The sequence below is a fragment of the Stegodyphus dumicola genome, chromosome 3, assembly GCF_044657685.1.
Source record: "Stegodyphus dumicola isolate Sdum_Otavi_A_Nest chromosome 3, ASM4465768v1".
NCBI classification, from domain to species: domain Eukaryota; kingdom Metazoa; phylum Arthropoda; class Arachnida; order Araneae; family Eresidae; genus Stegodyphus; species Stegodyphus dumicola.
The window spans coordinates 155,802,720-155,824,983 of NC_140770.1; the positions used below are offsets into that span (position 1 = coordinate 155,802,720).

At 34.7% G+C, this 22,264-nt stretch overlaps 1 protein-coding gene across 2 annotated transcripts in view; it reads right to left on the bottom strand.

The window, feature by feature from the left end:
* Positions 1 to 22,264, bottom strand: part of LOC118187649 (major vault protein-like) — a 116,199-nt gene that overhangs the window by 27,346 nt on the left and 66,589 nt on the right. For both annotated transcript variants that reach the window (XM_085813534.1, XM_085813533.1), the window contains one exon: positions 10,629 to 10,778. In XM_085813534.1, coding sequence (XP_085669660.1) covers positions 10,629 to 10,778 — 150 coding nt within the window. The remainder of the gene's footprint in view (positions 1 to 10,628; positions 10,779 to 22,264) is intronic.

Below are 22,264 nucleotides of genomic sequence, written 5' to 3' on the forward strand. Positions count from 1 at the left end.
TTAAACTGATGATCTATAATCCGAAAAAATCGATAATCCGGAATCGCCGAAGTCCCAACGAGTCCGGATTAACGACGTTTGACTGTATTACTTTTAAACAGTGTATAGAAATATTTTCATCAAAGACTGCTCATATACCTTTTGAGAATCTTACTAAATTACATTAATTAAATCATCTATTATGTTTTATTACAAATAATTTTTTCAGTGTTGGTTAATCAATAATCATCATTTTCTCATTCTGTTGTCACTAATTCAAAAAAAAAAAAAAAAAAAAAAGTTGCACAAATACTTTTTCTTTTATTTCCTCTTTTTCTTTATCTCATTTTATTTTTTAAGCAATAATTATACATGGAATTATAGAGATATATTCTTCTGCACATAAGTCACAAACACATGAAGTACTAGTTCAGAAATTTGTAATGTGTACCTGAATTGAACAAAGCTAATTCTGAAAATGTTATAAACTTCCAAATAAAAATTATAATAATAATTGTGAACAGATACTTCAGACATAAGTTCAAGAAATACAGTAAACCCTAGCTGAATGTGGGGAGTATGTCACTAAAACATTGCACATATGGCAAAATCACATTCTAAAAAGTTAATTTTCAGTGAAAAAAACAGGTTAGGTATAGTTTAGGTTAACGAAGTATGTATAATTTATGCAAACCTAAATATTATTTTAATTAAAAGGGAAAATGAAAAAATGTTAATTGGAAACATATCTGTTGCTTATTAATAAGTAGGCAGATGATATACTTATTTTTTTTAATCTCTGGTGACTTTTCATTGAGACAATGTGTGATGCAACTCATTAAATATTTCGTGGTAAGGAATGAAACGTTTTTCCATACCTCTCATAAAATATTCTCTTTTTTCTTCTTAGTCTCCGTTTCAAAATAAGACAGTCCAAATGCCTTTCCTAATAACTAACTTCTTGTATGTTGGCTTTATCTTTTTCACTATCACTACTTTCAACATCAAGTGGTGTTATAAATTCATTCAATTCTACACTAGAAATTCACAAACATAATTTCTTATTAATTCTTTGATTTCTCCTTCTATATTTGAAAAATCTTTCACCACCTATTACTTTTGCAATTTGTACAATTTTCTTGGCTTCATTATCTTTCAATGGAAATCCTTTAAAATAGTTGAAAACTTCTGGCCAGTGCTGATGTCAGCAAGCATTCGCTGTTGATGAATTCACTTGCTCCAATATGAGTTTAATCATTTTTACACTTATGTTAAACTGTTAAATTGTGTCTTAGGTTAAATTGTTTCCAAAATTTTATTTGTGTGTCATGCTTTCATTCACCTAGTGCTTTATTTGGAGAGATGTAAACATGCCTCATATAAGAGACTTTGAATGTTTTGGATTCATTGTTCCAATGGTTGGAATGAGTAAGTCATGTTTAGTGGAAGAAATAAAACTTGTACATTTGGATGCAATAATGTCGTTAGGGCTTTAGTACTGTTACGAAATGTACAGGTGCGGTAAGATAGCTTCCCCGCAAAGCAGGTTTAGGGTTGCCATAAAATGGCAAGGGAAGGCAGGGTTGTCACATTTGGTGAGAAATCGTCCATTTGGCGACATGCCTGGATGGATGGAGAACCTTCTGGAACGAATTCTTACCGGTTTAGCCCAGAATGTTCTCGAACACAAGCCGAAAGCTATATAAACCCTGCTGGTCCGCAGTCAGTTAGTGTGTGTGCCTCGTCTGGTGAGCTGATAGTCATTGAACGAGTGTCTCGAAGTCTAGCGTCCAGTTGGTCATCGAGTGCATCAAGAGACTCTTTTTGTGCATCGCAAATTATTCATCAACGAGTTTTGTCTTAGACTATGTTGAGTCAAGAGCTATAATCTTGTGTATCGTCGAGTGCATCGTGTGGAGAGTCTCGAGAGTATATGGAGTTCCGAGAACAACCAAGCAGAGTTGGGAGCTGTACTCGGGTGCTCTGCAGTAAAGCTGTCTCCACCGTTATTGCCTGACAGTGTGAAGGCTGTGTCGCTGAAAGGGTCAGCGTGTTTATAACAGTTCGACGACTGTAAAAGGGACTTTGGAGCTGTCCTGATTAATATTGGCGAAATAAAAGTGTGTTTCGATACGTCATTAAGTGTTGTTATTCACTCCAAATCTACGAACTCCGTACAAACGTGAAGGAAGAAAATAACATAACAACTGGTGTTAGAAAAGAAAGAAAAACGTAAGGCAGTGTTGCCACATTTGGCGAAAAAATTGGCGATATGCCATGGATGGATGGAGAACCTTCTGGAACGAATTCTTACCAGTTTAGCCCAGAATGTTCTCAAACACCAGCCAAAAGCTATATACACCCTGCTGGTATGCGGAGAGTGAGTTAGTATCGAGTGTACACTTCATCGACAGGGCGAGTGTGCCTCGTCTAGTCAGTATCGAGTTGGTGTCTCATCTAGCGAGTCAATTCTTGCGGAGTCGATCGAGTTGACAGCTGGGCAACGAATGCACCGAAGGAGTCTCTTAGTGTATCGCGGTTAGTACATCATCGAGAGAGTGTGTTGAGCTCCGGGAATTACTAAACCGAAGCTGTACTCGGGTGAATAAAAGCATGACACACTAATAAAATTTTGGAAACAATTTAACCTAAGACACAATTTAACAATTGTGAGTCAGGAGCCATGCTCTGTGTGTCGTTGAGTGCCTCGCGAGTTGTAGCATGGAGAGTCTCGATAGTACGTGGAGTTCCGAGAACGACCAAGGAAACAATTTAACCTAAGACACAATTTAACAATTGTGAGTCAGGAGCCGTGCTCTGTGTGTTGTCGAGTGCCTCGCGAGTTGTAGCATGGAGAGTCTCGAGAGTACGTGGAGTTCCAAGAACGACCAAGGACAGCTGAAAGCTGTACTGTGCTTTGCTGATTGTTCCAGCTTGTTTATAGTAGTTCATCGACTGTAAAAAGTGTTTTAGAGCTGTCCTGACAATACTGGCAAATAAAGTATGTTTCGTTACTTCATCAAGTAGTGTCATCGTTATTCACTCCAAATCCCCACGAACCCCGTACGAATGTGAAGGAAGAAAATAATGTAACAATTGGTGTCAGAAGAAAGAAAAACGCAACAGTATCATGTGCTGGAGCCTTATCAAAAATTAGGAGAAGTTTAAAGATCAGGTTTTGCTGTTCTAAGTAATGTTTGACTTATTTAATGAATGAATTTTCAAACCACTAATTAAAGAAGACTACTGCAATGAGGCTAACACTCTGCAGCGTATTACATACAAGAAAAACGTATAAAAAAATTCTTGCACCGGACAAATTCAACTGAGACAATTAAAATAACACATACATGCAAAATCAAGTTGCACAAGTCCACATTCAGAATCCTCACATTTATTTCTGACAAGAAAATACAAGCTTACAAGATGCAAACCAGGTTAGAAGATTGTGTCAAACATTGCTGATAATATTGTTGAACACTGGCCAAATTTTTAAATTCTATTCAAGTAGCAGCAACCACCACTAGAATAAAAGCTTCTAATTCCAGCTGTGACAGCAAGAGATCTATGAGCAGCGCCAGACAGACTGAGTATTATCTAGAAACTGTAGTCTATGCTTTAGTTCTTCTGTAGTCCTTCTTTAGTTTCTTCAGATTCAAGTTGGTATAAACCACGTTTTAATGGAAGCCACTGAGTTTACTACAAATTTCCCTATTCAAAGACAGATAATTATAAATTTTATGAGAATTAAAGCTATAGAATAAGAAAAATATAAGCCTATGCATTTAACAACATTTATACACTGCCTTTTTTTTTTTTTTTTTTTTTTTTTTGTCTGTCTTTGATAAACATCACATACATTTGCTTAGAACAGAGTATTAAACAAACTAAGAAAGAATTAATTAACTATAACTCATTCCTACAGGAGTGAAATACAGGCATAGTCAAGATTCAAACAACATGGGTGCAAATGACCTTAGAGTGAAAAAAACTAAAACTGAATTCGAACATGTCCAAGAGTGGCAAGTAGATAAAACTGCTTTTTCACAAATAGTTCAGTTCATGATTTTGAATTTTGGCGAAATGGTTAACTGCAGGAGCATTTTCTGTTAGTTTGGTACATTTATCTTTACCATATTGGCAACACCAAGTTCTCTCTTCTCTGTGTGCGAGCTATGGATGCCGATGTAATGTTGTGCACGTGTTGTTAAGTTTGAATAAAAAATGTGAAAAGATACGTTTCTTATTTTTCGACTTGCTTCTTCATATGATATCGATTTATTTAACATGGTAGCAGTTCTCGTGGTTTGTGAATATGAATGAAGAATTTAGTAGTTATAATTTGTTTTAAAAGTTACTGGTACTAGCGTAAAAATGGCATGTACAAGAAGCAGCGATATCGGCATACCGCTATTTGATGGTTCGGACTATTTTAATTGGAAAGTGCGTATGATGAAATTTCTTCAATTTAAAAAGTGTAAAGATGTGGTTCAGCGAAAAGTCAGTGAAAATGATGACGTGGAAAAATGGGAAGAAAAGGATATACAAGCTACAAATTACATTTACGGCGCCATAACAAACAAGCAATTGGAATACATTCACAAGTGTGAGACTGCATTTGATATAATTACGAAATTTGATGCAATGTATTTAAAAACTTCAACATCTCTACAAATTGTTTGTAGAAATAACTTAGAATGTGTGAAACTGAAAAATTATCCTGATGTAAATATATTTTTCGATGATTTTGAGAAGTATGTGAACGAACTGAAACATGCCGGTGCCACCGTGACGGAACAAGAAAAATTTAACTATATGCTAAGAGCATTACCTTCAAATTACAGTCACATTGGTGACTTAATAGATGTATTACCAGAGAAGGACAGAACAGTCGATTACCTAAAGAGCAAAATCAAATCAAATTACTTGAAGAGAAAAATGATTATGAAGATTGTGCACCAGCAGAAAAATCAAATGCGTTCAAAATTGAAACAAGTAAATCGGGCCCACAAGGGAATGTCTGTTATAACTGTTGAAAACCTGGTCACATTAAAAAGAATTGTTGGCATGTCCATCAAAGGAACTATCGTTGTAATGGCTCCACTAATTATCGCGTTCGAAGTTCTTCAAACAATCAAGGACGTAGTCGTGCTTTTAGTGGACATCGTGAACGTGGAACATATTCTAACCAGAGAATAAACACTCATCAAGGCAATAGTTTTCACACCACTGTTATTGAAAGTAACATGACAAGTTCCAGTGCAAATATTGTGACAAATAAAAATGAAATCAATTGGTTACTGGATAACGGATGCACAGACCACATTATAAACAGTGATGAACATTTCAAAGAGCAAGTCACTTTGAAGGATCCTATTCAAGTGAAAGTCGGTGACGGAAGGATTTTGAAAACTACAAAGGTTGGCAATATAACAGTTTCTTTTCCTGTATGTAACTCTGAATCTATCGTAACGTTGAAGAATGTATTTTATGTAAAAGAAATGAAAGCAAATTTATTAAGTTATTCGAAGATTACTGATAATCATAAAATAGTTTCAAAAGAAAAGTTCTCTAAAATATACGATGTCAATGGTTCATTAGTAGCAATAGCAAAGAAAGAAGAAAGATTATATAAAGAGTTATGTAAAAAATAGTAAAATATTCGCAAATTTGACCAACAGTAAGTTAACGTTAAAAGAAAAATTGCACCGTTCATTTGGACATGTAAATTTTAAATATCTGGATATTATGTGCAAAGATCAGCTATTAGAAGAAATCCCTAAAGAAATAGAAACCGAATATATGAAGTGTGCCATATGTATTGAAAATAAAATGCACAATTTACCATTCAAGAATAATAGAAGAAAAGCAGAAGATATTCTGGAGATTATACATACAGATGTAAATGGACCTCACAGAACAATTGGATGTAATGGGGAGAAATACTTTGTGAGTTTTATTGATGATTATAGCAAGTTGGCAAAAATTTATTGTATCAAATATAAGGATCAAGTCTCTGATTGCTTAATTGAATATGTAAATGAAATTCAAAATTTAACAGGAAAGACTATCAAAGAACTAAGATGTGATAATGGTAGTGAATATATGAATAGCAAGATATACAAATTTGCAAGAGAAAAAGGTTTCAAGATAAAGTCATGCCCACCATATGTACACAAATTAAATGGTACTGCTGAGCGTTACAACAGAACTATAATGGATATGGCAAGATGTCTTTTAGCCGAAGCAAAAGTTGACAGACGTTACTGGCCTGAAGTAATTAAAGCTGCTGCTTATTTGAAAAACAGAACATTAACAAATACTATTGTAAAGAAGACACCATATGAAATATTTTTCAATAGGAAACCATCTGCTAATGAATTGAAATTATACAGAAGTAGAGTGTATGTAAGAATACCAGAAGAAAAGAGAAAGTCGAAGTGGGATAAAAAGGCTGAATTTGGAATTTTACTTGGGTATACAGAAGTTGGATATAGAGTTTTGATGAATAACAGAATAATAGTTGCCAGACATGTTGATATTGTTGAAGAAGACACAATGTGTGTAGGTTGTGATGATGAAGATAAGAATGATGATACAAATAAGAAGAATGAACCTCAAGAAGTGTCGTGTGAATCGAGTAATGATAACTCCAAGGACAGTGTGAAAAATGAAGATGAAACAAAAAGTGGAATGAGACCAAGAAGGCAAATCAAACCACCAGTTCGATTTCATGAAGAATTCAGGTACTACTGTGTTAGTGCAAATTTTTGTGATGCTACAGTTCCAGGTAACTTTGAGGAGGCGACAACATGCAGTGAGGCTGGACATTGGAAAGAGGCAATGGACAGTGAAATGAACAGTCTTGTTAAAAATAACACTTGGACACTAGTGACTAAACCAAAGGATAAAGCAATTCTAGATGTGAAGTGGGTATTCAAAAGAAAACCAGGTAGTGTTTTTAAAGCTAGATTAGTGGTTCGAGGTTTCCAGCAAAAAGATAGTATTGAGGACACTTACTCCCCTGTCATCAAGATGCAAACCTTAAAATTGTTACTTTCATATTCCTGTCAGTATAATTTAAATATTCATCAAATGGATGTTGAGACTGCCTTTTTAAATGGTTATGTTGTGTCTGAGGTTTATGTTAAACAACCACAAGGCTATAATGATAATTCAAATAGAGTGTATAAATTAAAGAAAGCACTATATGGGTTGAAAGAAAGCCCTCGTGCTTGGTATGAGTGTTTTAACAACCTGAGTCTAGGATAAACCTGAGTTTAAAACCTGATTTAAAACCTGAGTCTAGGATTTCGTAGAAGTAAATATGATTATTGTCTTTATGTAAAATCTGAAAATGATGTATTTGTATATATTCTTTTATTTGTTGATATGTTGCAGAGATACTCGGGTAATTAATGATATTAAGGAACAACTACATAAAAAATTTAAAATGAAGGATTTAAATAAAGTAAAAAGCTACATTGGAATTGATATTGAATATGATGAGAAAAGCAATATCTTAACACTGAGTCAGGAAAATTATATTGAATCTTTAGCTAAACTGTATGGTATTAAAAATTCAAAGCTTTATGATACACCAATGGAGACTAATCTTAAACTAAGCTAATCTAATTTAAATCAAAATATCAAATATAGAAATCTAATAGGAGCACTCTTGTATATTAGTCATGGTACTAGACCAGACATATCTTTCAGCGTAAATTATTTAAGTAGATTTCAAAATTGTTATGATGAGACACATTTCAAATATGCTTTAAAGTTTTTGTACTTAACAAAATCATGTTTTAAAGTATTTGTACATGTTTTAAAGTATTTGTACTTAACAAAACATCTAAAATTAACATGTTTTAAAGTATTTGTACTTATTTGTACATGTTTTAAAGTATTTGTACTTAACAAAACATCTAAAATTAACCTATAGTAAAAATCTTAAAACTGATATTATGAATTGTTATGTTGATGCTGATTGGGAGGTGATATTGTTGACAGAAAGTCAACTACTGGGTTTGTTATTGAATTATTTGGTAATCCAATTTACTGGAAATCCAAAAAGCAAAATTGTGTGACAAAATCTTCCACTTTTGCCGAATATATTGCTTTATCTGAGGCTGTGACAGAAATTAATTTCTTGAAAAATGTTGTGAATGATGTTTTTGCTGATATAACTCACCCCATTAAAATTTATGAAGATAATTCAGGAGCTTTGGCCATTGCTAATTATGGGAACTTCACTAAAAATTCAAAACACATAGAAGTTCAATATCACTATGTTCACGAAAATGTTCAAAATGGAGTAATTGAAATTGTAAAGATTGATTCAGAATCAAATATTGCAGATATCTTTACTAAGTCTTTAGGAAAGATTAAATTTATGAAATTTAGGGAAGGTTTGAAATTGAAATAAATTTTGTGTACTGTTTATTTAAATATATTTGCTTGAAATGAAATAGATTTTGGTAATGTCCTTATGTAAACTAAATTGTGTTTAACTTTGATTTTAACATTTAAGTTAATGAAAGAAACTTTTTTAAAAATAATTTGTGTTAAACGTTGAATGTTATTGTTTATATCTATGCTTAATTGTAAATGGTAAAGATGAAAAGATTGCTTATATCTATGTTTGTTTGTAATTAGTAAATATAAATGTAAGGAGGTGTGTTACTTTGGTACATTTATCTTTACCATACTGGCAACACCAAGTTCTCTCTTCTCTGTGTGCGAGCTATGGATGCCGATGTAATGTTGTGCACGTGTTGTTAAGATTGAATAAAAAATGTGAAAAGATACGTTTCTTATTTTTCGACTTGCTTCTTCATATGATATCGATTTATTTAACATTTTCATGTGTTTTCCCTTACACAATGTAAATAAGAGCCAGTTTGTCTAAGAAAATTCTCATCAAAGGCATGCCCCCATAAGCAGATAGCCCTCAATGTGTGTTTTGCAGTAATCAAATAAATGACCAAATAAAAAAACAAATTCAAATATATGAATCTAATCAGATTGTTGACAGCTTGAGAATAGAACTAAAGAGACTCTTAAACTTTTCCCCCTCTCTCAACCTAATTTAGACTTTTAGCATATTTTACAACAATTATTCTTCTATCTGTGCTAAATTGATCCAGAGTTTCCTTTTCTAATTTAATTCTTCCTTTCTAAACTAGCTTTCAATACATAAACATACACAGCTCATTTAAGAGATCCTCTGTAGTTATTGAACGCAAATAAATTTTTACTCTGCATAAGGTACTACATAGGTGCTCGTGAGAACTCATTGTACATCTTCTCAAAAACTGCACCAGAATTCTATCTGCTGTAGAAAACAACACGGTAACACTAATTATTTTGCAATAGCAGAAATAACGGTACCTTACTTATTACACGTTGCCAAAATGAGACAGAAGATTTCCTTATTACAGCCATGATCTTGGAATACTAGATTCCTTGTGGTGTTGATTGAAAGGAGCTAATCCTACTAACAGTCAATAATAGAAGGAAAATATAAAGATGCATTATCATTACTCTATCAGAAGAGGTCCTTCTTGACTTCATATACAACTTCAGACTGTGGCTATCATTGGTGGTTGTACAATCAAGAGGTCATTTGACAATATATATAGAATGAGCATTAATTAAAAAAATAAGAAGATAGTAGTAATAAGACCCAAGGAATAATGTGACAGTTGGATTTAAATCTTCTGGTAGTATGCAAAATCTTGCGGAGAGTTCTTCACTTCTATCCATACAATACACATGTAGGAATTAAAATACAACAATCATAACGGGTGGCATCCGCTCTGACATTTCTTGCCAGAATGGAGGTTGATGATAGTCGCCCTCCAAGAAAAGGGGAAGGAGAAAGATAAAAAAAAATAAAAAAAAAGAGAAAAAGCATTGGATTAGAAATATTTTTAATTTTACACAGATAATATTACAAAAAAAAAAAAGAAAAGAAATAAAAATATGTGACAAGACTGATGTCTGTTACACTTTTCTGAAGTAAATTCTGCAAATACTTCCATTTTGAATTTATATTCTTCAAAACTTTTTGTGACATTTTTATAGCAACATTCAGCACTTAATCTATCATCATCAGAAATTTTTCTTAAATTGAAATTTCAATTGTGATTGATTTTAAGTTAAAATTTCTCTTCCCAATTTGTATACAACCTCTCAATTTCCAGGTAGCATGATCTCAAACTCTAAGATTAAATACCTTGGCAAATTTTTGCCATGTAAAAGCTACCATTTTTTGTGCTGTGCATGTGTTTTCTTTTTTTTTTTTTTTTTTTCTTTTTTCTTTTTTTTGAATAAGTATAAACTTTTACTAAATATAACTGAAGAAAACTAGAAATTGTATAAAAAATTACATTCTGCAAGTTTCACAAAAATGATTTTAAATTTAAAAATGCCAGAATATGACTATTTTCTTTATTTAAAGCATATATGTAATAGAAAGGAATATGTCTGTAACTAGGAGTTGTGAAAATAAAGGACACATAAAGATTTTTGGAAACATGCTGTCTAAAATGCAGTTTTTTTCCCCTTTGTGTGCATTCATTTTACAAGTCAATCAAAATAAACTGAATTGTTAATTTTAATAAAGAAGCAAAAAATTAACTCACATGACCACTTTTAATATTTCTAACATATATCCCTTCATTTTCATCTAGAGGAATAGCATATCTTTTGGTAATTATCTCAACTTCAGTTGGAGGAATGTATTCAGCAGGCCCTTTAATCATCCAGCGGTCACCAGGACTGCGCATAACAGGCTAAAGGAAAAAAATATGAATGACAGCAAACTATAAATACATCTAATAAAACTGAAATTACAGCACCACAGAGAGGTAGTGCGATTTTCCTTACACTTACAGACATGATCAAATTTTTAGAGAAAAATAAATAAATTAATATATTTATTACTCAGAAAAAGATATATATACCAATATATCTGCATGAAATGACTCCATCTCTGTTAAGATGCATTCAATATACCCATTGCAACATTAAAGCATACAAATATCAAAAGAGTTTTGGGATATCTCTTCATGCAACACTGAAAGCAATTTGGCAGACCATGGAAACATGGTGATACCACTTACACATTTTGATGATATGTTTGACAAATGTTGATGTGCATTGTTTTGAAGAAACACAGACTGCTTACAGCAGTTCTGAAAAGGAAATGCTAAAACATCTAAAATCTCAAGGCATCATTAGCATGTAACTGCTATACCGTCATCATATTAAAGGAAACTGACAAGCATAGCTGATAATCCATCAGATTATTAGGAAATGCTAAAACATCTAAAATCTCAAGGCATCATTAGCGGGTAACTGCTATACTGTCATCATATTAAAGGAAACTGACAAGCATAGCTGATAATCCATCAGATTATTATTTCCAGTGATCAAAGAAATTTAACATATTTGATTGCTCTATTTGCCACATCAACATTAAATTTTATATTCAAACAAAAGCAGGTTCATAGCTAAAGATATTTTAAAGCTATTTTCAAGTTACTTAGAGAAGTTAGTATAGAACACAAGTTGTGCAGGGTTACATCTAGTACTAAGACACAAAGTGAATTGCAAGTATGCTACTTTGGTAAAGTAATTGAACATTTTTTGTTAGATGATGAATTAAATGATAGCAGGCATTATTACTCATCTAAAAGGGGATTACCACCAAGTTCTATAGTAATTATCTGTGCTTCAGTGCGAGTACCTCCTCTCAACCACCTCTACACATGCTACAAAATTATTTCTTTGTCTCTGTCCAAATATGCCAATATATGTCTTGCTGGTATTAATTTATAAATGTAACTTGTTCAACAAATGTGCATAAAATCTCTAATGGATCATCCAAAAATTTGATTCTTTCCTGCTAACTGGCGTAATTTAGTGCGAAACTTAAAGTTGGTGAGAAATTTAGCTACATGGCAGCAGCCCTAACCATACATAAAGCTTCATGAAAAGACTGGTGAACATAACATATACAGTGGTGGCCAAAATTGTGGACACTTTTGGAAATTTTTGTTTTTGAACTTTGTATGCTTATAGAAAACGTTACGTTTCACGAAATGCAAACTTGTATACATCATTTTAAAGAGAATTTATTACCGAATTCAATACAAAACACAAAATTCAATTATTTGCAATACAAAAAAAGTTAAATGATAATAGTTATTGATATACATTAGATAGTGATGATTGCAGTGAGTTCAGTACTTAGTAGGGTACTTTTTATTTTTTACTACAGCTTCACATCGACGTTTCATCGAGCTGACAAGAGTTTTAAGCTCTTCTTTCGTTATTACATGATGCCAGGAAACAATTATAGCCTCAATTAGTTCCCTTTTATTTGATGGGCGCCTCATTCAGACAAGAGTTTTCAAATGGTGCCACATATTTTCGATAGGGTTGAGGTCAGGACCGTTTCCTGGCCATGAGAACAATTTAATGCTCTTTGTACAAAACCACTCTTTCGATTTTTGGCCGTGTGGCAAGGAGCAGAATCCTGCTGAAAAATAAACAAAGCATTGTTGGGAAAGAGATCTCTGATGGAAGGTAGAAGTTTTGGTTCTAGAATAGTGTCAATGTATTTTCTGGCATTCAGTGCCCCATCGATGACATGAAGGCGACCAATACCATCTGCTGACATGCATGACCAAATCATAACACTAACTGGGTTCTTCACAGTTGCTTGAATGCAGTCAGGATGTAGCTCTTCTCCTATTCTACGTCTTACATATTTTCGCCCATCACTACCGAATAACGATATCTTAGTTTCATCACTCCATATAACTTGTGACCACTGATCATCTGTCCAATTAATGTGTTCCTTTGTCCACTGTAGTCTTTTTTTTTTTTTTTTTTTTTTTTCATTGCTGAAAATTAAGATAAGGCTTTTTTCGTGAAATTCTACCTCTCAGTCCAACATCTGTTAATCTTCTCCTGATTGTTCTTGAACTGACAGAAACACCAGCATCATTCAGATCACTTCTGATGGCCAATGATGACATTTTTCTATCTTGGAGACATACACTTTTTATTCTTCTGTCATCAATAGATGTGATGCACCTTTTTCAGCCTTTTCCTTCTTTGTTTTTTATTGAATTTGTCTCCTAATATCATAAACAAAACTTTCGGACCCCAGATGTAGTCACTGATCCACCCACCTGTCTTGCAATTTCAGCATAGGAAAGACCACTTTTTCGTGGCACAATAATATTACGAGGGCTATCCAGAAAGTAGATTACGTTTTGGAATAAAAAAATAAACAAAGTATAGGAAACAAATTTTATTATATACAGATGAAAGCCACACTCAAATACTACTTTTCTACATAGTCACCATACAAATTAAGGCATTTATCATAGCGATGTACGAGCTTGGAAATTCCTTCGTCGAAAAATTCGGCCGCCTGCGCCTTCAACCACTTCGTTACCTCTTCTTGCAGCTGTGCGTCGTCATCAAAACGCTGCATAGCCAGCCACTTCTTCATTGCTGGGAATAGGTGGAAGTCGCTCGGTGCCAGGTCGGGACTGTACGGCGGATGAGGAAACAACTCCCACTTAAAAGATTCAAGAACTTTACGAGTGACATTTGCCGTGTGGGGCCGGGCGTTGTCGTGAATCAACAAGATCTTAGAGCTCAACATTCCTCTGCGCTTGTTTTGAATTGCTCTTCTGAGTTTTTGGAGAGTTTGGCAATACCTTTGAGAGTTTATTGTAGTGCCTCTTTCCAGGAAGTCCACCAAAATTACACCTTTTCTGTCCCAAAAAACAGTCGCCATCATCTTCCTTGCCGACATTGTTTGCATGCATTTCTTGGGTTTTTGGGGAGAACTTGTGTGCCCCCACTGCATTGATTGCAATTTCGTTTCACAGTTCACATGTTTCACCCATGTTTCGTCACCAGTAACGATGCGATCGAGTAAAGAGTCACCATCCTTATGGTAAGCGTCCAAAAAGTTCAACGCTGCAGCCATTCGCTGATTTTTGTGGTCCTCTGTCAAGATTTTTGGAATCCATCTTGCACAAAACTTGTGGTAACCAAGCTTTTCGCTGATGATTTCGTGCAACAAACTTCGCGAAATTTGTGGAAAACTCAAAGAAAGTTCCGTTATTGTGAAATTTCGATTTTCACGGACTTTAGCATCGACTTTTTCGAGAAGTTCGGCGGTCACTATGCTGGGTCTCCCACTTCGATCTTCGTCGTGAACATTGGTTCGGCCATTTTGAAATCTTATGACCCACTGACGCACTCCACCTTCAGTGATAATGTTGTCCCCATACACTTCACGAAGCTGCCGATAGATTTCTATCGGTTTACAGTTTTTTGCAGTCAGAAACCTTATTACTGAGCGCACCTCGCAGCTCGCGGGATTTTCAATTAACGCAGACATTTCAAACCGTCACAGTATCTGAACGGAGCACAGCACGAACCTCTCACTAGCACGGCTAGATGCAGACTGAGCTGCGCAACGCTCTGACCCCAAGATGGCCGCGCTAGCCCCGCCCCTAGCGGACACAGACGGAAACGTAATCTACTTCCTGGATGGCCCTCGTACATCTCTTTCTAGGTGTCCAATCTACTCTTTTATTTGATGTCATTGCTTCTCGACTAAATATTAAAAATTTTTACAAAAATTCCTACTTGTAATTGGAGTGTATAAGAAACAGGTCCTCCTTCTACAGAACAAAGCAAAATAATAAATTGTTTCAAGTATAAACATGATGTCAGATTCTACTGGCAGTTACTAACATTTGATTGGTTCTCAGAACAAGAACAGTGATTGGCCAGCAAAGCTAGACATTACAAACCACTTCATAACTGTGTTTTTTATTTATATTAAAGTACATATAACTTTTTTTGCATTGCAAATAATTGAATTTTGTGTTTTGTATAGAATTCAGTAATAAATTCTCTTTAAAATGATATATACAAGTTTGCATTTTGCGAAACGTAACATTTTCTATAAGCATACAAAGTTCAAAAACATAAAATTTTCAAAAGTGTCCACAATTTTGGCCACCACTGTATATAATTCTTAGTGTATGGAGACCCAAGGCTATGTGTGATGCCAAATTTGTACAATTCTCTGGTGCTTTTTTAAGGAAAAACAGACTGTTGTGTACATGGGAAAAATGAAACTGTTGTTCCCTGCTTCCATGTACACAGTGATAAATTTTCACCTTAAATAAAATCACATATTGCATAAATTCGGCAAAGAATGACTATCTGTACTTCCAAAAGCAACTGAAAATCTAAGATTGAAAATTATAGGATTCACATCCATTCTTTCCACTTGTTCACACTGAAACGATGAAAACAGGGTACCACATTTGGGACTTTGATGCCAATTTCACAACTTGCACCCCATTAATAGAAATGCACCAAAGAGTTTTCCAGAAATGCAGGATTTGCTATGTATTAGTCGTCTGCATCACTTCATCATGACTTTCATTTATGACAATTTACAGATATTTCCAAGGCAGCTGAGTATAATTAGGATTCAGCACCCAAATAATAATTGCTTAAATTCAGGGAACATGTGAAATCATAGATCTAAACAATAATATTGTTTGCTATAGTGTAAAAATTATAATAACAAACATTAATAATACAGAGTGTTCCAAAAAGAATATGCATATTTCGAATGCATATATTTATTAAACTGTATGACATACGAATATGAAACTTTACTCACATATGTACGAACCTCTCAAGTTCAGATTACAGATGTTCAGTATGTTCTCCATCAGCGACACGAACAATATCACATCAATACTCAAATTCCTCCCATACTCGGGCAAGCATGTCCATCATCACTGGTGTTATGACAGTACGGATCCGGTTCTTCACCTCTTCCAGTTTCTGTGGCAGTGGTGGTATATAAACGTTGTCTTTAATAAAACCCCACAGGAAGAAGTCACAGGGTGTCAAATCTGGTGACCATGGAGGCCAGCTGAGACATAAGTCGGCACACCCTTGACAACCAATCCAATGGTTCGGTAGAGTTTCATTCAGATAATCACGCACATGGCGACACCAGTGAGGAGGTGCCCTCGTTGAAAAATGAAGTTGTCTTCGTGCAGCCTCAGAATTAACCAGTTTTGTAACAAAGCGAGATACTGTTGACCACTAACCGGGTTTCCACCAATAAAGAATGGGCCGTAAACAGATGATGGGGATATCGCACAAAACACATTGATTTTCGTACATGTTCAATGGCTACAGAACCGCCCCAAATTCGAACATTGTGTTTGTTTATATGACCTCTAACATGAAAAGTCACTTCATCACTGAACACAATGCGTTGTGCGAAGGTGTTATCATTGTCAATAGCATCAATAATCTCGTTACAAAATGCCATACGTTTGCGTTTGTCATCAGAATGCAGAGCCTGTAACAAATGTAATTTGTACGGCTTCATAACCAGCTGACGCCTCAAAACACGTCAAATTGTTGTTGTAGGCAGTTGTAATTCCTGACTGGCATGACAAGTTGATTTTGGCAGAGCAGGCATTTTAAACATGTGATGGTTACCATGCAAAACAGAAGACAACTGACATCTAGCGGCTATTAATATAAACTAGACTATGTATTCATTTTGCCAATAGCCGAGCCGAGGCGCAGTGATCGATAGTTTGGACAAAATAACACTTTGCTTTTTGGAACATATTCTTTTCACACATATTCTTTTTGGAACACAGTGTACTATATACAGAATGCATTACTTTATGCAAATTTTTTTTTACAAAAAAATTTTCATCTCATAATATTTTCAGTACTGAAGTTTGCAAGGCATTTTCCACATCACAGGGAAAACTTTCATTTCTTCTCTTATCTTTCTCTCCTTCTTAAATAACATTTTCCAATCGAAAATATACACTCATGTCCTAATATATCTTTACGTAACCAAAAAAATTGATACTCCATGAAATATCTCACAATGTGCTCCATTCTTATAAATTCCATTCTTACAGTTTTTATGAAAGACAAGATAATCAAAAGTAACCAAACAGTTTCTGATATGCAAATCAAGGCTTTATGCCATCTGACAGTGACTTGAATGCTTTCTGCAAAGTGAATTTCTGGAATATAGCATCTGAATTCAGTGTGTAAGGATTCAAAGCAGTTTGTTATGGCTGTAAACATAACTTGTAAAAAATTTCAGTGGATCTGCAAACGGTTCCTGAATTAAAACGTGGTGGACAATAATTCGTCAATCCTTGATTTGGTGAATGCATCTCCTTCTGTCTAGTCGCCCATTAAGTAGAAAGAATATGAAGAATTTTCTCTTTAATTAACATTTGACTTCGAGGCACATTTGGAAGCACTTCTGGCTAGCATCAGAAGATTTGCAGTTCCATTCCAAGGGAGGGTATTGCTAATTTTTCATCTTTTCTGCTCCGAAAAAAAGTTAAAGACTCTATAAATGTCTGAACAAATATATACTATGCAAAATAATTAGATTTGTAATTTGTTTTCTTACCCATAATAGAACAAGAGAAATGGAATACAAGTTGCAGGTTTTACAAAGAGTCTTTATGCAAAGATTTCTTAATGAGAGCTTTGCATGCACAAAATAATGAATATGGTGTAATTCTTAGAGTACCTTAAATAGAAGAAAAATGTGTGTTCATAAAAGCTGAAGGTAAAAACAGCATGTTAAAACTTAATAATATGCTCCAAGAACAACATATACATTCAAGTATCATTTGAAAGAATCTGTGAAGTGGTAAATCATCAGCCATTTAGAAGTAGGGCAGAAAATCATGGAAGCAGTATGATGTATATACATTTCAAGACAGACAATCTCTATGCTATGGAAACAATTTGAGAACTATGGGACTGTTCTGAGGAAGCCTGGATAAAGTTGTAAACAAATAATAATTTGTTCTCAAGATTCAATCATTTCCTCTCGTAACAGGAAGTCTACTGCTCAGCAGTTTTGTTCAGATCACTGGAACTGTTGCGTTATGGCAAACTGTATACAAAAGGCTTAATGAAAAAGGTCTTTATGACAGAAGGCTAAGAGTATGTGTCTTGCTGTCTTCACAACAAAAGGATCCCTTCAGCTGGTGCAAAAAACATCAAGACTTGAGAGACTACCTACGGTTCCATGTTCTCTTTATCGACAAGTCGAAATTTAGTTTCAAATCCAATTCTAAACATGTTTACATTTGCAAAGCATCAGGAATGCAAAATCTTCCTTTGAACAATATGAAACATGACCATTTCAGTAATGCAGATGTGATGTTATGTGAAGAAATAATGTTCGATGGATGTATGCTCCTACAAATTTTCAATAGCAGGTTTGCAATTGGGACAAGGTCCTAGAACCTGTGTTTAAGGCTAGAACCTTATGCAAGACTTTTCAATGAAATATGTACATCTGACTTTTTATTTATGGATAGCAGTGCTCATACACATCCAGCAAACCTCAGTGACATATTCCTTGAAAGTGAAAACAAAGAGCGAATACTATGGCCAGCAAAATCTCCCGATTTTAACCTGATATAAAACTTTTATGATTACCTTGGAAAAGCAGTTAGGTGAAGAAATCCTCGTCCTAGAAATATAAATGCCTTGAAGACTGCATTGCTGGCAGAATAGAACTTAATTCCCCAAACTGTGGTTAACAATGCTATTGCCAATATAAAAATATGTGATATGTATAGGCATGTCAGGGAAGATCACATTCCATATCAAATTCGTATGCCTTAATGTTTTCAGAGTTATTCCTTTTTTCCCCTGAGCTTTTGCTTGTAACGAATTATTACCATTTTTACTTTTTCATGCTACAATATGAATTATAGGCAATGCTCTGAATTTCTCTCCTTTGTTTTTAAGCATTACAAAGTAATGCATTATTTCACAAAAATTCATAAAAATTTTAATTCACAGTTTCACAGAAGTCCATGATTTCATGCATGTAAAGATAAATTTTGATATGAGTGTAGAGATTTCAAGAAATTCAGATTAAAATTAATAAAGTTACTAATTAGTATACAGTAAAGCCTTGCCAAACATAGAGGTTACACATTACGTGCATGACAAACACGTATTCTGCAAATTTAACTTTCTATGGAAAAAAACAGTTTAGATATAGTTCAGATTAAAAAGTATGTATAATGTATACAAACCTAGATATTATAGTAATTAAAAGAAGAAAATAAAATAGATGTTAATTGAAAGCATTTATATTACTGCTTAACAATTAGGTAAAAATAATTACTTTTTAAAATAGCAGGTGATTTTTTTTTTGGGGGGGGGACAATGTCTGATGCAACTCATTAACCTTTTAATGGTCATCAATGAGCTCAGCTCCCATTTCATTTATGCACTGCACTGAGTATGAACGAACACAGTTCGCATTACAAATTTATGACTATCAGATATTGTGCACATTTGGAAAGAAAGGTTTGCTTAATCTCACAACTGCTGAAAGTTTTAATGTTTTGATGTGAGTGCAAAGTTTTTTATCTCCTTCACAAAATCAGACAGTTACTATTCCTTTTTTAACATGTTTAAATTCTTGTACATTAAAGGCTCTTTACTTTCTTCACTATCACTGCTTTCACTATCTGCTGGTATTATACGATCATCCAATCCTTTATTTGCCATTTCAAAATTGTCATTCTAGTCTAATTCTAAGATTTCTTGTTCTTCCATATCTGAAAATTCTTTGCCACTTATTGCTTTTGCAATCTGTATAATTTCCTTAGTCTTATTTTTAATTAACATAAATCCTTTAAAAGTATTGACAACATTTGGTCATAGCTGATCTAGAAAGCAATCACTGTTGATAAACACATTTGTTCTCATGGAAGTTTAATCATTTCTACTCAAAGTCTTACACTGAACTGCTTCCAAAATGACATTAGCATATTGTGCTTCCTTTCATCTGCTGCTTTATTTGCAGATATATAAAAACATGCCTGACACAACAGGCTTTGAAAGTTTCTATGATTCCTTCATCCACTGGTTGAACTAAGGCAGTGGTGTTTGGTCTCTGTATTTGGATGCAATGTTGTGAACATTCCTGGAACTTTATCGAGTAGTATGAGAACTTAAAAAACTCAGGTTTTTCAGTTCTAAACAATGCTTAATTTCTTTAGTGAAGTCAAAATGAATATATAAGAATTCATTTAAAATTGATTTGTAAAAATATTTTATGCTATATAAAATTATTATTACAGTGAGTTATACCAAATGTACAATTTTGGTACCATCAAACTTTTACAATAACAGCTATTGCTAAAAGAGAATTCCAAATTTTGATTTTCATACGGCTGAAATTCAGAAATTTGACGATAAAATACCCCTCATTAAATTTTTATTGACAATTTGATGTTTGTAGATTGTATTCAGTGCTAATACATCACTTAGTCAGCACCCAATTTTACGCATATATAATAAGGCACTGAGCTTTTACAATATTTCCCAAATTAATGAATGAAATTTTTCCTCTCCCAGATACAAGCTTTCTAACAGTGTGTTTATTACATATAAATAATATTGGTTATCTACTATTATAGGCATTTAAAAGTACTCATAACTAAAAATGATTCTCTACAATATGTACAGGGTTATCCAAATTAAACTTCCCCAACTCAGAGGCCTGTGCAGAGTGTTGTATGCGTCATAATGTGATGAAATTTTAAAAACAGACACTTCAGATCATGCGCTCGAAATTTATTAAACAAAAAAATTAGTACAAGAAGTTGCCGATAGGTGGCGCTTTAGATCAACAAGACATTCTACAGATGTTCTATATGTGTGCCGTGGTTCTCCACAAATCTTTCCATTCGCAAAGCAGTGTGTTCCCCAGTGGAACACAGTAAGTCCACATTAATTCCACGAACATGTCGAATAATTGCGTCTTTCGATGTGCCAAGGTTGCTGGGTGTTCTCGGTAGACCCGATCCTTTAAGAATCCCCATAACCAAAAATCGCATGGCGTGAGATCAGGCGAGCGGGAAGGCCAAGCTGTAGGGAAACCGCAGCTGATCACACGTGCATTGGTAAAAGTTGCCCATAACACCCGTTGAACGCCACGAAGAATATGGCAAGGTGCACCATCCTGCATAAATATCGTGTCCTGGAGGCGGCCACGTTGTTGCAGTTCAGGGATCACAAACGTTGTCAACATGTCCTGATATCATTTTCCTGTGACAGAGCAAGTTTTGAACCCTGTTGGAGTCACCTCTTCAAAAAAAATAAGGCCCAATGACAAATGTTGCAGTGAAACAGCACCATACAGTAACCTTTGGAGGGTTCAAGGGCACTTGATGGATTGCGCGCAGGTTTTCACTTGCCCAAATGTGGCAGTTGTGCATATTCACTTGACCATTCAGGTGAAAATGGGCCTCATCCATCCAAAGGATGTTCCACAGCCAAGCAGCATCGACTTCCATTCTGGCAAGGAACTGCAACACAAATGTTTCCCAAACTACAGGATCCCCGTTGGACAACTGATGACGACTATGGATTTTGCAAGGAAAATAACTGAGGATTCGACGCATCACATGCCAGACAGTCGTATAGGGCATATTAACAGCACGAGAAACAGTTGGCACACTGACAACACCATGTGGCGATTGGCTAGTGGGGTCCACGACCGCCAAAGCAATGTCTTCTACGTGTGCAGATTCCACAACCTGTCGTCCTCTACCTGGTAAAATTCCCAGCTGTCCCGTTTTTTCGAACTTCTTCATCATGTCTCATAGAGCGTGTGGTGTCATTCGTCCTTGGCGTTAAGATCTTCAGCCGATGGAATGCTCTTATCGCAGTACAGGAGTTCTCGTCATTCTGGTAGAAAAGTTTCGCTAACAGAGCTTTGTCTTTGAAAGTCGCCATTGTGCATCAGCAAGCTGGAAACATCTGCCTGTGCAAGGCCTGTCTTCCACTTTTGTAGGGCTCGTCTTTTGGATACGTTGCGCAGAAGCTTTATTTCCGCAAATGATGTTGCTGCAATATGCACATTACTAGTGATACAGCGCCACCTATCAACAACTTCTTCTACTAATTTTTTTTGTGTAATAAATCTCGAGCGCATGATCTGAAGTGTCTGTTTTTAAAATTTCATCACATTATGACCCATACAACACTGCACAGGCCTCTGAGTTGGGGAAGTTTAATTTGGATAACCCTGTATATCAAAAATGCATACAGATAATTTTCAAAATAATCTAAATTAGAAGCAAACAAATTAAAATAAATGCACCAACAAACAACTAAATAA